The sequence below is a fragment of the Rhea pennata genome, chromosome 11 (genome assembly GCF_028389875.1).
Source record: "Rhea pennata isolate bPtePen1 chromosome 11, bPtePen1.pri, whole genome shotgun sequence".
In the NCBI taxonomy this organism is placed as follows: Eukaryota; Metazoa; Chordata; class Aves; order Rheiformes; family Rheidae; genus Rhea; species Rhea pennata.
In genome coordinates this window covers 21,416,167-21,429,359 of record NC_084673.1, presented here as the reverse complement: position 1 = coordinate 21,429,359, position 13,193 = coordinate 21,416,167, and the positions used below count along the sequence as shown (strand labels likewise).

Genomic DNA, 13,193 nt, shown 5'->3' with positions numbered 1-13,193 from the left:
GTACCTTGCACAATGACCTGACTGGAGCTTCCAGTATATAAAGCACTTTGAAGTGTAGGTATTTGGAGAGTTATGTAAGCCAATTTTTTTCCTAGGGTTATTCTATATGCTTGTAATGGCAAGGACCCAAAGGAGAACTATGAAAGGCTGTGGTTCCCAGCTTGGTTTTGACTGCAGTGCTTTTCATCTCCCTTGTTTTTTAAGTGCTGGAGCTAGTGTCAGAGACTTTCATTCTGGGTGATTTAAATTTCAGGTAGCTGACCAACTCTGCCACACAAGCATACTTAATCCGTGGGTGACTTTGGCCTGTTAAAACTTCAGTTTAGCTGTATTTTCTGTTTCGCAGTGTTTCAGAACAATGAATTCCTGATCCTAACCCCCTGAGTTTCCCTTGGCAGTGGACTACTGATGCATTGATACCGCCAGAGGGGATCTGAATATTAAATTCCTACCACACAGCGCTCCTTGCAGAATGTATTAAAGCAAGCTGTGAATCAATCATTACTATTAAAGGAAGAAGTAACCGCTTTATTTATTTCACTGCAGAAAAACTAAAAAATTAATCGTGTTACTCCCCGCCTCATTAAATACCTATGAAAGCTGTTATAAGGCCCTGAAGCGCCTACATGTTATTACAAGATGTGGTCGTAAGACAAATTGCCATACTTGGCGAGGCTCAGTCCAATTTCTCATCTTCCCTAAACATAGCTTCTAAACAGGTCCAGGATTTCTAATTGGACATAATAGTCCATTAGTTTTTCCTACTGAGGGCAAGATACTTGGGCATTTTACTGGAAAGCAATAAAGGCAGCTCCGCAGCAAAGGGCCTAAGTGCTGAGCCTTGTATCATAGGTCTTCACTTGCTAGGGTGATTTCGTTACAGTCATTTCTTCCTCCATGCTCCCCTTCAAGTCGTTGACTCTGAGATGTAGGCTATTAGAAACTAGCTCCCTCTCACATTAAAAAAAAAAAAAAAAAAAAAAAAAACAGCCACAGTAATGATTTCCCAGCTCTTTGGTGAATTTAGCATTTTTTTTTACTTATAACTAAAGTCACTGATTCATGGAGTGGGATGAAAAAGTCTCATTAGGTCATTTAGGCCTTCTATTTTAGGATCATCCTCCATGGTATCTTCTAAACAACTTTGACACTTCTCTGGAAAACCTAAAAGAGCTTGTGAAAGATTACTTAATATTCAAGCTGTCTTCCTTTCCCTAGTTTAATTCGTAGACTTTCCAGATGCATCAGCACCAGAATATCTGACAGAGCACAGTAAAAAAGGGAGCTGCAAAGGGATCTCGCTGCCTGCACCGTAGTACAGCACTAAAATGCACTTGCTCATGTTTGTGGCTGGGTCACGAGACCTGCTAACAATCTTGTGCCCCACGCAGACACATTACACCTGTGTGCAGCAGCACGGAGCACAGCCAGGCTCCTCGATACAGTTCTGCTTACGGAGCGGGTAGGCTTTCAGTTATCAGCGCAGAGTCCACAGCAGGACGTTCCTTCCCCTCATTTGGTTTTACACCTAACAGACTCGACACTGGGACCAAGCTCAGAAACACAGCCTGAAGAGCAGGGGGATTTGCTGGTAATTATGAATGTCAAGCTTAGCTGATATGCTGCTACTGATGTGTATTCTTCTAATCTTTCTGTATTAGTTCCTCCAGTGCTTTCACTGGTTTTGTACTTCCATCTTTAAAGCTCCCCAGTTTGTAGGTATCTTACTGGAAGAGAAGAGTCCAGTGCTGTGCCTAGGCCTATGAGACAAGGTGAAGCCACCTCAGCACCTTCTGTGAAATATGTGTCCCCAACCAGCACTGCACGCAGAGGTGCACATTATGAAAGAGGATCCTTTTGGTTACAACACCTCTTTGAGGTGAGGAAGTGACAGCGTTCAGATGCTCATCTCTCCCCTTATCCTGTCCCAAATGGCACATGTTCTTGCGAGGACAAAACCAAGAGTTTTCGGGTTAGTCACTGTGTGAAATGTGCCTGGGTCAGCAGGCAAACCTGGTTTAGTTGAGGCCCACAGTCTCCAAACACCTAATCATTAGTATTATGCTGTGGCAAGAATACAAAAAGGCAAGTGGTACTGGTCTGAGACATTCACAACTGTGGCAAGAATACAAAAAGGCAAGTGGTACTGGTCTGAGACATTCACAACTGTGAGCAGATTTATCAAAACTGAGTATCATTTTCTTTCTATCTCTTCCTGCAGCAGCAGCATTCAAAAGCTGGGTAGAGGCAGATTTAGTGCAAGGAAATATCTTTTTGAGCAGTGTAATGCCAGTCCAGGGAAAGCACTAAACCAAATAAAAGCTAGCTTTTAACAAAATTATTTAATTATGTAGCCATTAGTAACTTTTGTGGCTATATAATTCTGTGATTAATCAAATAGAATGCCTTGGGTCAGAAGATGCTCATCTGTGGGGCTCAGGAGGATTTTTCTCTCTTATACAGTACAATTGGCTCAGAGCATAAAGGGGTTTTTGCTTTCCTCTGAAGCATCAAGTGCTGACCACTGCCTGAGGCAAGGTACAGATGGACTCACTGTCTGATTCAGTGTGGCGGTTCCTCTAAAGCAAATGGGATTTCAAGGACAGGCAGAACCGGGAAGCTGCAGCCTAGTTTTCCAATATATACTCCAAGCATATGTATGCTTCTCTGTTGCTGAGCAAGAAGAGAGTAGAATGAAGTGCCAGTAAATATAGAGCATTAAGGGAAAAAAATGCAAAGACCTTTGGATACCTTTAATTTAGGCAATGTACTCAGAATGAGAGGAACAGTTTTGAAAGTTAATTGTATTTTGGTCTGCTGTAAGATGGCTAATGACAAAACTTGCTTCTGACCTAACTCATCAGCCTTCTGCCTTTGGAGTAAATATTAGATGTCAGTGTTTAAGAGTCCTTCTTCAAACACCAGCATGATTTCAGTGATAGGCAGTCATTCCCAGATCCGATCTCCTGACCTAGAGGGGCAGAAACCTAGCAAGAACACTTGCTAGGAGTCTACATGGCTCTGAAAATTTCCCATTGTGTGGCCAAACTAAACCCTAATAGCATTTCTTTTCTCTAGCTCTCTGAGATATGCAGGCTGGGGGCCAAGTTAAACAGATACTTTCAAGCTTCTCCCTGTCTCCACTGACAACTTTAATACCTGGTAAATTAGAAGCCAGAGCATTCACAGAATTGGCTGACACGAGTCAACAGGACTAAGCAACAAAATGAAAAATATATAAATAAACAATGAAGCAAAGTGGTGGTTCTGTTGCTTATGCAAGGGAAGAATTTATGTTCAGAGAAAGTGGGTGTGTGCAGAATGGGACTGTTGCCAAATATACAGTATATAGAAGAAATTTTCACCAACATTTTTCCCTGGACAAAGAGGAAATTTAGACTGTGAAATCAGAGTGTGCTACGTTGTTGGAGCTCTCACAGTTACAATTTATTTTCAATTTTCTGCTTTGCCACCCAGGTTTGGTTTCAATGCCATGGCAAGTCTAAGAGTGCAGTAATGTTGGCCTTAATCTATAATCTCTGACATTCTAGAGGCCTCAGGAACCTCAGTTTATTTTAGAAGTGCAAGAGATGGTTGGCTGTCTCTTACAGCTCAGAGGTCCTGGGTTCATTTCCCAGGAACCAAGCTGGACATACAAATATTCTGTAAAGAGCCACCATCCCGTGCTAAAATCAGACCAGCTTTAAAGCAGCCAACCTCTCATTGCAGCTCATGAGAGTTACAGCTGTTTATGTTATGTCTGAATTTGGCGGAATATCTCAATTAGCTCATAGCTTAAAATGAATGGCTTCACGGCCTGTGATATACAGAACATCACCTACCTCACAGGCTTCCCCAAGAGGAGAACTACAGGGACGGCTGATTCACAGATGGGCACCACAGGATGTTAAATGTGGCTCTAGACAGATTCATAGACAAGTGTTTTACCCTAGACAATGCAGTGCATTATCCATACACACTCATGACCTTTCCAGAAATAGCAAAATTTTAAATGAAAATACCGACATCGATTCTGTCAACCAGACTGAGAATACCTGCAGCTTTTTGGAAACTTGAAGCTTTGGGCAGTTCCAGATTCAGAGGCAAGATAACACAGTTTCTAAGGTCATAGTAAAATAACGTGGCAGGGCATATTTATTTACTCCTTCAGCTGAAAGGAGCTGTGCCTGCTGAATGTTACAACTCTGTGACAGCCAGCATCAAGTATGCAATGCTCTTAAGTCTGCAATGGTTTTCTCTGCTGTAATATCTACAAAAACATAACAGTGGAGACAATCAGTGTCTTGGACCTACTGCTTTTCCTATTCACCATTTTTGTCCCCCTTCCTCCAATTACTGTATCTGCCTCTTAGCTATTGTTTCGTGTTTCCTGGAGCAGGAACTGGCTTTGCTTTCTTTGTAAAGCTCCCAGTACTCTGAAACCCTGGTCTGCTGTTAGAGGGTGTAGGCACTGCAGCAATACAAACAAATAAAATAATTGTAATGAATAATACAGTAATTTGATGAACTTTTGATTATTTGGTTTTGTTTTAGGGTCATTAGAATGTAGCTTTATGCTCCTTTAAACACATGTGAAAGAGAGATTCGAAGTGCTTGAGTACTGTCTAATTTTAAATTTTCCCAGGCACATTCATGAGTCATTCAGAACTGAGACATGAGCAATGCCATAATCAGTCTATGAATGTGGCTTATTCCAAAGAGATGCAGGTTAAATTGTCCTAAGCAGCACAGAGAAGCTCAAAAGACCATTCTCGGGTTGGGATCCTTATTAGAACCAACTCTAAATTATCCAGACATTTTCCAAAAAATTCCTCAGACAGAAGATACAAGGCTTAACAAACCATGAATTTTAAGGCAGCCTATACCAGAAAGTGCCTTTCTAGTCACAAAGCTTACCTTTTCTGAAGGTCACCTCGCGATACAAATCCTCTCCAGGGTTCTCCCACTTTTACCACTGGGGTGGCTCTAAGCAATATAAATTGCTTCTCTCCCACTGCCTGCATCACCTATAATAAGAGAAGACAGCAGGAAATGAAAACTGGCTCTCTTTTAATAGCACCAGTTACAGGCCAGCAGTTATAATGTTGAAAAGCACTGTTCTTCACTAGCATGCTGCACCATCATTTTAAAGGGCTAAAGAATATGTGAGAGATTTTGCCCTACTCTGCCTGGCTCAACACACACTGTTGCTTTTGGTATTATTTTAAATTAGAGTCTATCATAGATTAGATTCATCTTTTATTATACTTAAAGAAAAGTCACAGACTTAAGTTTTGATTTCAGAAGTCAGATTTTATTGACTTGTGTCAGTAACGAGAGAGAATATTGTTGTATGTATAGGATAGGAGCACTTATAACTAAGGTGTACGCTATGCTCTGAAAACTGATAAGCTAAAAAGACATGGCATCTGGACTTTTGGATTCAGTCTCAAATCTCCTTTTGATACATTGAGTTATCTGGAATACCTAATTCTGTTCCCCTATCATCCGATCTGTAAAATGTCACTGTCTTACAGGGTGTTGCAAAGTGGAATTCAAATGATTTTTGTATATTTAAAATTAATTTTGATCATTAATTACAGACAGAGGCAAAACCTTATGAAGACAAGGTCAATATGTTACACTTTGTTCTCAACAGGCGGAGAGCTGTTAGCAAGAGCAAAGAATCCATATTATCCGACCATGAGCGCGAGGCTGTCAAATACCAGCCAGCAGTACAGGTTGAAGAGGACACCATGGACTTCACACTGGAAGACTCTGTTCTCCTTCCTATGGATCCAAACCTGGAATGCCACAGCCCACCTCCAGATTACAACTCCGTCATTCACTACTCTGCTCCTCCGGTGTAATCAGCCCAAGTTGATTCGAGGCCCCTTGCGCCTCTCTTAATTCTCATATGCCTCCATGCCTGGGGAAAGAGGCTGGGTAGAACGAGAAGGGAAATCTGACCGCACACTGGTTCACCTTTTTCTTCTGGCACGTCTCTGATGTGAATGGAAACTCTTTAGGAGCACCCATCTTGCTACCTTTAAAGGCCTGTTGCCACATATGCGGTAAATTAAAAATCTGTCTATCAGAATCATAAATAGGAGCTGCAACCCAGAACTGCTCCCACTCCTTCTTCCCCTAACTGGGACTGTTCATTGGCACTTGCAGATTTGCCAGGTCCTTCATTCACTTTTTACTCTGTGTGAGTCACCAAGAATCACATCAAGCTAGTTTGGAAGCAGTAAAAGATGCTGAAAAGGATCAGTTGAAAACAACAGCCATATACTCTAACATTTTGTTTTTGGAGAAAATCCAAAATTACAACATTTTTCTTGGATCTTGGGATCTCATCTTCACTAAATGGTTTTGAAATACCCAAAATATTTTTGTTACAATTTGCAATATATTCTCCCTGCCTACAGGACCCATTCTTAAAATGACATAGCACGCACAAAGCAGATAGCACTCATGTATCAAGGCATAGGCTGGTCTCTTAGGCTTTCAGGGCATACAGTGTGACTAAATCTGTTTCCCTGTGTTTTCTCCTTGTCAAAACAGCAATTTATTTTAAGATGCAATGCAAGAGGGAACCTTGATTGAGATGCATCTTTAATGATTGCAAGGCATCATCAGTGCCTTAAATATGAACCTGTTAAGCTTAAATAGAATTTCCCAGCACACATGGACATACTTATGTGAGTGTGCATACAGCACCCTTTAACAACAAAGTTAAACATATAAATGCGCATACACTTTTGAGGTGCCAGCAGTGTAGCAGCAATTTTGTGTTTCCTTTCTGGAGACAGATTTTTTTAAAGAATAAAGAAAAAAAGCACTTCCTCTGGATTCCATCACAGATGCCACACAGTTTGATCTTGGGAATACTAGTCCATGCTAAACTGTGAGCATATGTGATACATATTTGTCCCTGACTGTCTCGCCAAGGTAAATACTGGTAGGAAATGAAATGCCCTCTGCACTGAAGCCCTTCATGGTTAAGTCAAAACTTTTTTTTCCCCATTCTAATCATGCAGGCTGAATGGATCAAAAATCCTCACATTTGAGAAATTCAAGCTGTGTTACCCCAGCACCCAAAAGCTCTGTGTGGAAGGGACTCTGGCCTGCAAGTAGGCATACGCAGGTCCCATGCACACCCCTGTCTTTCTCACAGCAGTTTCACAAGTAAGCAAATAATTCTTGTCATATAATATGCTATGAAATAATCAGAGCTGACTTTAGAAAACTAGAAGGGATAAAGTATCTAGGTTCCCAAGCCTAAAAAGCAAGGATGAGGAAGATGTTCATTGACAGTCAAGCTTATAACCTGCTAAATTGTAAACCTCAGTCTGTATATAAACTTCTCTCTGTGCACAGTTCCTTCCAAGGTCTGCACAACCCTTTCCTTTTGTTCTTTGGCTTGACACTCTGATTTGACTTCTTCAGAGAGAAGGAATTTTTCTTCAGGACTACAGGCTAAAGGAAGAAAAAAATAAAATCCAACACCTGCAAAACAATCATTTTACCTTGGTGAAGACAGTCTAAATGTTCTTGCGGCAGCAAAGAAAACATTTCTGCATGATCAGTTAGAGTTGGTTACATTGCAATAAACATGAAAAAAGCCTCAGGTATTACCAAAGGGGAGGACAAAACTCCAACCCCCATACCACGTTAACTGTGAATGCTAAAGCATTTGAAGAAAGGGCTCTTGGGGACTGCACTTCTGGTTCCCCTCAGCTCCAGAGCTGACCCATTAAAGAAATCATCTGCAGGAACTCAAGAGCCCCTCCTTTATAGTGGACCTGCTAAAAAGTTGTGGTCTGTAGTTGCTTTATGGTCATTTTTGCACTTCTTTGTATTTTAGTACCTATGTATTAACTAGAGCTGGTCATATAACAGAAGAAACTACTGGAAAAAAAATCATCTAATGAGCACAGTAAGCTCATAATACCAGTTTTTCATCAAATAGGAAATTAACTATCTGTAGATCTCATCAAATAGTGAATCATTTCTTTTGGAAATAATTTATTCGTATAGCAAAATGTAAAAAAAATGTGCATACGGTTTGTCTGGCTGTACTGTTAAAGGCATCAGTATGAGGTGGTTTGTTATTGTGTCTTGCTCTGTAGCTTACGAAAGCAACAGTGTGTAAAACCTTTGCTTTTAAACTTTATAAGAACATATAGGGAAAAAAAACTGCAAGTATGCTCTCTATTTTGGAAAAGAATGGGAAACACTGCTGTGTGAACTGTGTGCTTCCAAGAGAGTCGAGTATATTTTCTTCCCTGTTTATCAAGGACAAAATGTAGATGTTTCTCTGAAGTCAGAGGAACATGCAGGGTGTTTCCGGAGCGGGACCTGAGAGGGCACTCCAGCCCGATCGGCCTTCCCCACATCGCGCGAGACGACCTGAAAACACAGCGCAGGCTCACGTGCTCGAGACACGTTTTAAAACACTGGCTGCGTTGACCGTCCCCAGAGAGCTGGGGGCTCCTCTGCAGCGGCAGAATCAACGGCCGTCTCAAGCGGTATCGATGGCCGTTCCTTCAGACCGCACGGATACCCTCCAGCCTGTAAAGCTGGCTGTCAGATGTTCTGCAAATGGCAAGTGACTGATGGTTGGGCAGCTGTGTTTCCCACATTTATTCCGAGTGGAAGGTTTTTCCTACTTACGGTCAATGCAACAAGCAGAAATATTGCCTGAAAAGTATTATTGAACATATGTCTTCTATTTTATTTACTAATATTTTGTTCGTCCTTTTCTCTCCTCCCTTAATTTAATTATTGTTCTTTTCTTACAATGATGTATATAGTTTACCCAGTAGACACAAATATAGCAATTCATTTATGTGGTAATATTTGTAACATTTTAGTCAAATGAGAAGGAGATACCTTCATATAACGGATTTAAGTATCTTTACTAAACATTTCACTAATGCTTGCAGGCCAGGCTCCAGTTTACAGTACCTACTAGTGCCATTTCGTAGCAATTCTCCTTTTGGCTGGAAGTATCTCTGGCTCTCACTTATTCCCAGTTGTTATTTAGCTTCAGATAGGAAACAGGGATCTAGAGGAATTGGCAGGTTTATCTCATTCCTGGGAGTGTCGCCATGCAGCTCAAGGTGAAGGAGAGGAATTTACTGCCTCTGTTTTAACTCAAGACTGGTCTATTGGCTAGAGAAGGGGCCAAACTGCTTAAGTGATGTAACGTTTGATTACCGTTTTCTCAGACTTCTCAGGGATTCCTGTTTGACTCCTGTCAGCCACCTGCTTTTTCTAATATTAGTGAGCTCAGTGATATCTGATATTAGCAAGTACCTTTTTCTTCTGTAATAGTGCTGCTTTCTACTGCTCACTTCTCTTGCAACCCCAGAGAATTAGAGCAAAGGGACTCAGCACTTATCAAAGTGTTGTCTTCTCCCCAGCAGTCACCTGCCCTCTAGGAGTCCAAGCGAGGATAAGGTGCCTTCCCTTGCATGCTACTGTTCAGGCTGGTGTTTACGACAGCCTGGTTTCCTACCTCCTCTTTTCTCTACTTTTCATATATTTCTTGATACTTGATGTTCTTCACAGTCCCTCCAATTGGTTTTCTCTGCCTTTTGACCAAGAGCAGCTATAGAGCTAGCTTCACCCTGCTATTTCCTCTGTTCTGTTCTTGCGGAGGCTGAATTAGATAATCTAAAGTAAGCTTTTTTCACTTTAAAAATGTTTCTAATATAAGCAATGGAAACTAGTTTATATTGCTTTGTCTGGAAGCCTCTCTATATCCTTCCCTGATCAAGAGAAGTTTCCTTCTCTTCTGTTATTTCTGTATTTGATACCTGGGGCAAGTCAAAGGTTGCTGTGTATCTATCTGAATCTCATCTTTCTCTTAGTCCTTTCTCAAACAATTTGGTTTCTCTTTAGTTCTTTCAAGTTATCCTCATCCTTACCAGGATGCTAGGTCCACACTATCTGCCCAGGATATCAAGGAAGGTCAGATAAAATTATAAAGCCTTTCTGAATAATAGTCTCAAACAAAACCACTGAAATTTGAACTACATTTAAGGCTGCCTGCTGGTATAAACTGCTGTGCTTCACACTAAGATGAACACTGCTCTCCAGTTTGCTTGGCAGTTATCTAGAATAATGTCAAGTAAGTCCAGGCACTTTACTCCTTATATTTAGGCTCTTGTATACTGTAGGAATGTCCACTGGCATTTAAGCCTGTAACTGGCCAGCCAACACCTTATTACTCATCTTCTCAGTGACCGTTCACACTGAACGCTGGCACTGCCTTATCATGTCCTATCTCGCTCTACCAGTTTCATACAGCCCCATTCCAGCTGTAAGGACAACACCAGGAAACAACCCGCTGCAGGGAAACATCACTAGCTAGTAGCTCCATAGCAAGGTAAAGCACTGCAGGGTTTTTCCTGAACACAGGAGCTAGCCAGGATCAGCATCACATTCAAAACTCAGTTTGTTTGGGTTTTTTCTTATGATAAAGTGGATGGAAAATACAGAAGGTACCAATATTTCCTTAGTCCCTCCCTACAAGTAGTAATGGCCAAACCCTGGGATCTATATTCCTGTTTTCACACTACCCATAAAAAAAACAAAGGAATTTTGCCTATGTAATGACACCAGTACCATCTTATGCAAGTAAAATTCAGGGAAGCCTTCCAGATTTTTGACCCTATCACGAACTGGTCAGAGAGTGTCTAGAATGTAAGTGTTTAGCCCAAGCACTGGCTTGTTTGTTTGATGTATGTGTGTTTCCAAAATATGTTAACACAGAAAAAGAAAACTTGCTAGATTGAGTCGTTTGGGACCCCAAGCAAATATGATGCCAGAAGGGCCATGGTTACAGGAAGACTAACGTGGAATGTAGTGAGCAGCGTCCCATTGTCCTGCCTTAAAATCCTGTTTCTCAGCAGCCAGCACATCCTTATTACTCACTTCAGTTTTCCTTAGACATCGAGCTGTCAAAGCAGCTAATGAAAACTGGGAAAACCCAATAACCAGGGACTTAAATAAAATAAACTAAGTGCCACGTAATACTCAAAACACTATGGAATGTTTGTCTGCCCTGTTCCTGTCTGTCTGAAGAATGTATGCACTGAAAACTCTGCTTTCTTATGTAGTCAAAAATTGTATTGTATCTATTAACCCCAAAATAAAAAGATTCTATATTTATACAGCCATGAGCTCCTTTGTATCATCTCTTGGCTTGTGAAGTGTTGGCCTTAATGCAGAATATAAATAAATAATGCAACAGTTGTAAGAGATTTTTTCAGGGCATAGATCTTGTATTAATTTCCACAGGGGGTTCAAAACTCAGGACATAAACCTGCTGCACTGTCATTGCTCAGAGATATCTAGCTGCTACATTTGCTTAAAAGATTTACAGATCTGGGAAAATATTAGCTCAATTTGATGGAGAAATCCACAAATCCAGCTGCTGCCAAGAACAGTCCATGAAACACAGGAGACAGTTGTCTTGTTACCAAATCAATGAGACTACTGTACTGGAATTGGAATTATGCTTTCTAAATAAAAGCCACATTCACCAAAGCACATAAGCACTTAAGAGTGCGAAGATAATTTACAGAACATGATAGTATTTGGGGCTGCTCAGGTATAAAACTTCAGAAAGAGTATTTAATTTAATTTGTAATAATATTCTAAAAAGAGAACAAATAAACATTTTCTAATGCAAAGCCAAGATGATGATGTTGAATTTTCACTTGAACGAAATTGTGCTGTTGAAGTATAGACTATTCTATGCTCTTATTTCATAGTTAGTGTCTAACATTCAGAAAGGCAAAGATAAAAAATCTCCCCAAAATATTCAAGTGAAGTGGATATGCCATTTTCCTTACTGTTTGATTAATCTTCTTGAAATATTATTTCCAATTCCTCTTTTCATATTGGTAGCATAGCAGATAACAACTGGCTGAAAAATATGAAGTCTTTGCCATTTTATACAAACCGACAAATATTAGTTTCTGCTTATGCCTTAAAATAATATTATTAGAAAAGATTGTGTTAAAGTTTCAGAGCCATTCTTCCATTAGCACAATCTTAAAAGTTATTGGTCTGTATTTTGTTAGTCACATTAAAAAACATGAAGCACTCTAGTCACTTCAAACATTTTAAGTTTCTCTTCAATCCCTGTTCCAAATAGTCTTAGAAATGTGTCTAAATTATACATCTCATTCGAAATGCAACCATCTCCTTTCATCCACATAATGAGCATGAACATTCTTCTCTGTAAAATATAAAATGTTTTAGTGATTTATATAATGTACGACTCATGTATAAGTTTGCTAGGCAATATACAGCCTCTCTCTTTATGGGAAACTAATGTATTAAATGAATGATGGAAGGAAAATATAGAAAGTTAACTGTGATTTGCTTTTAGCACAAAATGTGAATTATTGATCACCTGATATTACACACAGCTTGAGCTACACAGTACTTCTTGCAAGGTGCCCTGTTTTGGCATGCCTTAGAAAAGTATTTCGGGGAGAAAAAGTACAAAATTAGAAATCAAGAAACACAAGCTCTTCTCTTAGGTCTTGGCCAAGGTACTTAACTTCTCTGTCCTTTCTTTTTGCCATACGTGAAGTAAAAGAGTTTTGTTTGGCTGTTTTTACTGCAGCAGCACATACAGATACAAGACCAGAAAATCTCAGTCTGAAGGATTGAAACTTGATGGCTTGAGGTGATAAAAATCCAAGAAGACAACAGGGACTAGAAAGAGAGAGCTAAAGAGGTTTGCTGGTACATAACAGGCCAGTGTCAAAGCAAGGAACAAAATCAGCTTTCTGAATTCCAGTCAGGTGCTCTTCTTTCCTCGTATAGTGAGACTTAACTTACGAAGGTTTGCCAAAGTGTAAAGGTTCTGCCAGAGTGGAAAAAGCTGTTATTTTTATATGCTTAGTATACATTGAGGCCTACAAGCAGTAGAGAACAATTTTATCTCCAAACCTATAAAATAGCCCAAGTCTTTCATAGGATACCAGTATATATTTTAATTACTGACTATTGCCTGTTCAAAATGTCCCCTAGAGTTTGTACTGTAATGAACCTGCCTTGCTTAAAAAGTAGATGAAGCTGTACAAGGGCCATAAATACAGTCCTTATTTTTAACAGTTGGCTATGATGAGTCACAAAAGTGTTATTCTGGCTTGATGAGCTAA

General features: G+C 40.1%; 1 protein-coding gene across 2 annotated transcripts in view; it reads left to right on the top strand.

Annotated features, from left to right (window-relative positions):
- Window positions 1–11,188, top strand: part of LOC134145314 (vascular endothelial growth factor receptor kdr-like) — a 142,479-nt gene extending 131,291 nt beyond the window's left edge. For both annotated transcript variants that reach the window (XM_062584699.1, XM_062584698.1), the window contains one exon: window positions 5,660–11,188. In XM_062584699.1, the coding sequence (XP_062440683.1) occupies window positions 5,660–5,870 (211 nt within the window). In that variant the 3' untranslated portion in view covers window positions 5,871–11,188. The remainder of the gene's footprint in view (window positions 1–5,659) is intronic.
- Window positions 11,189–13,193: the final 2,005 nt, after the last annotated feature.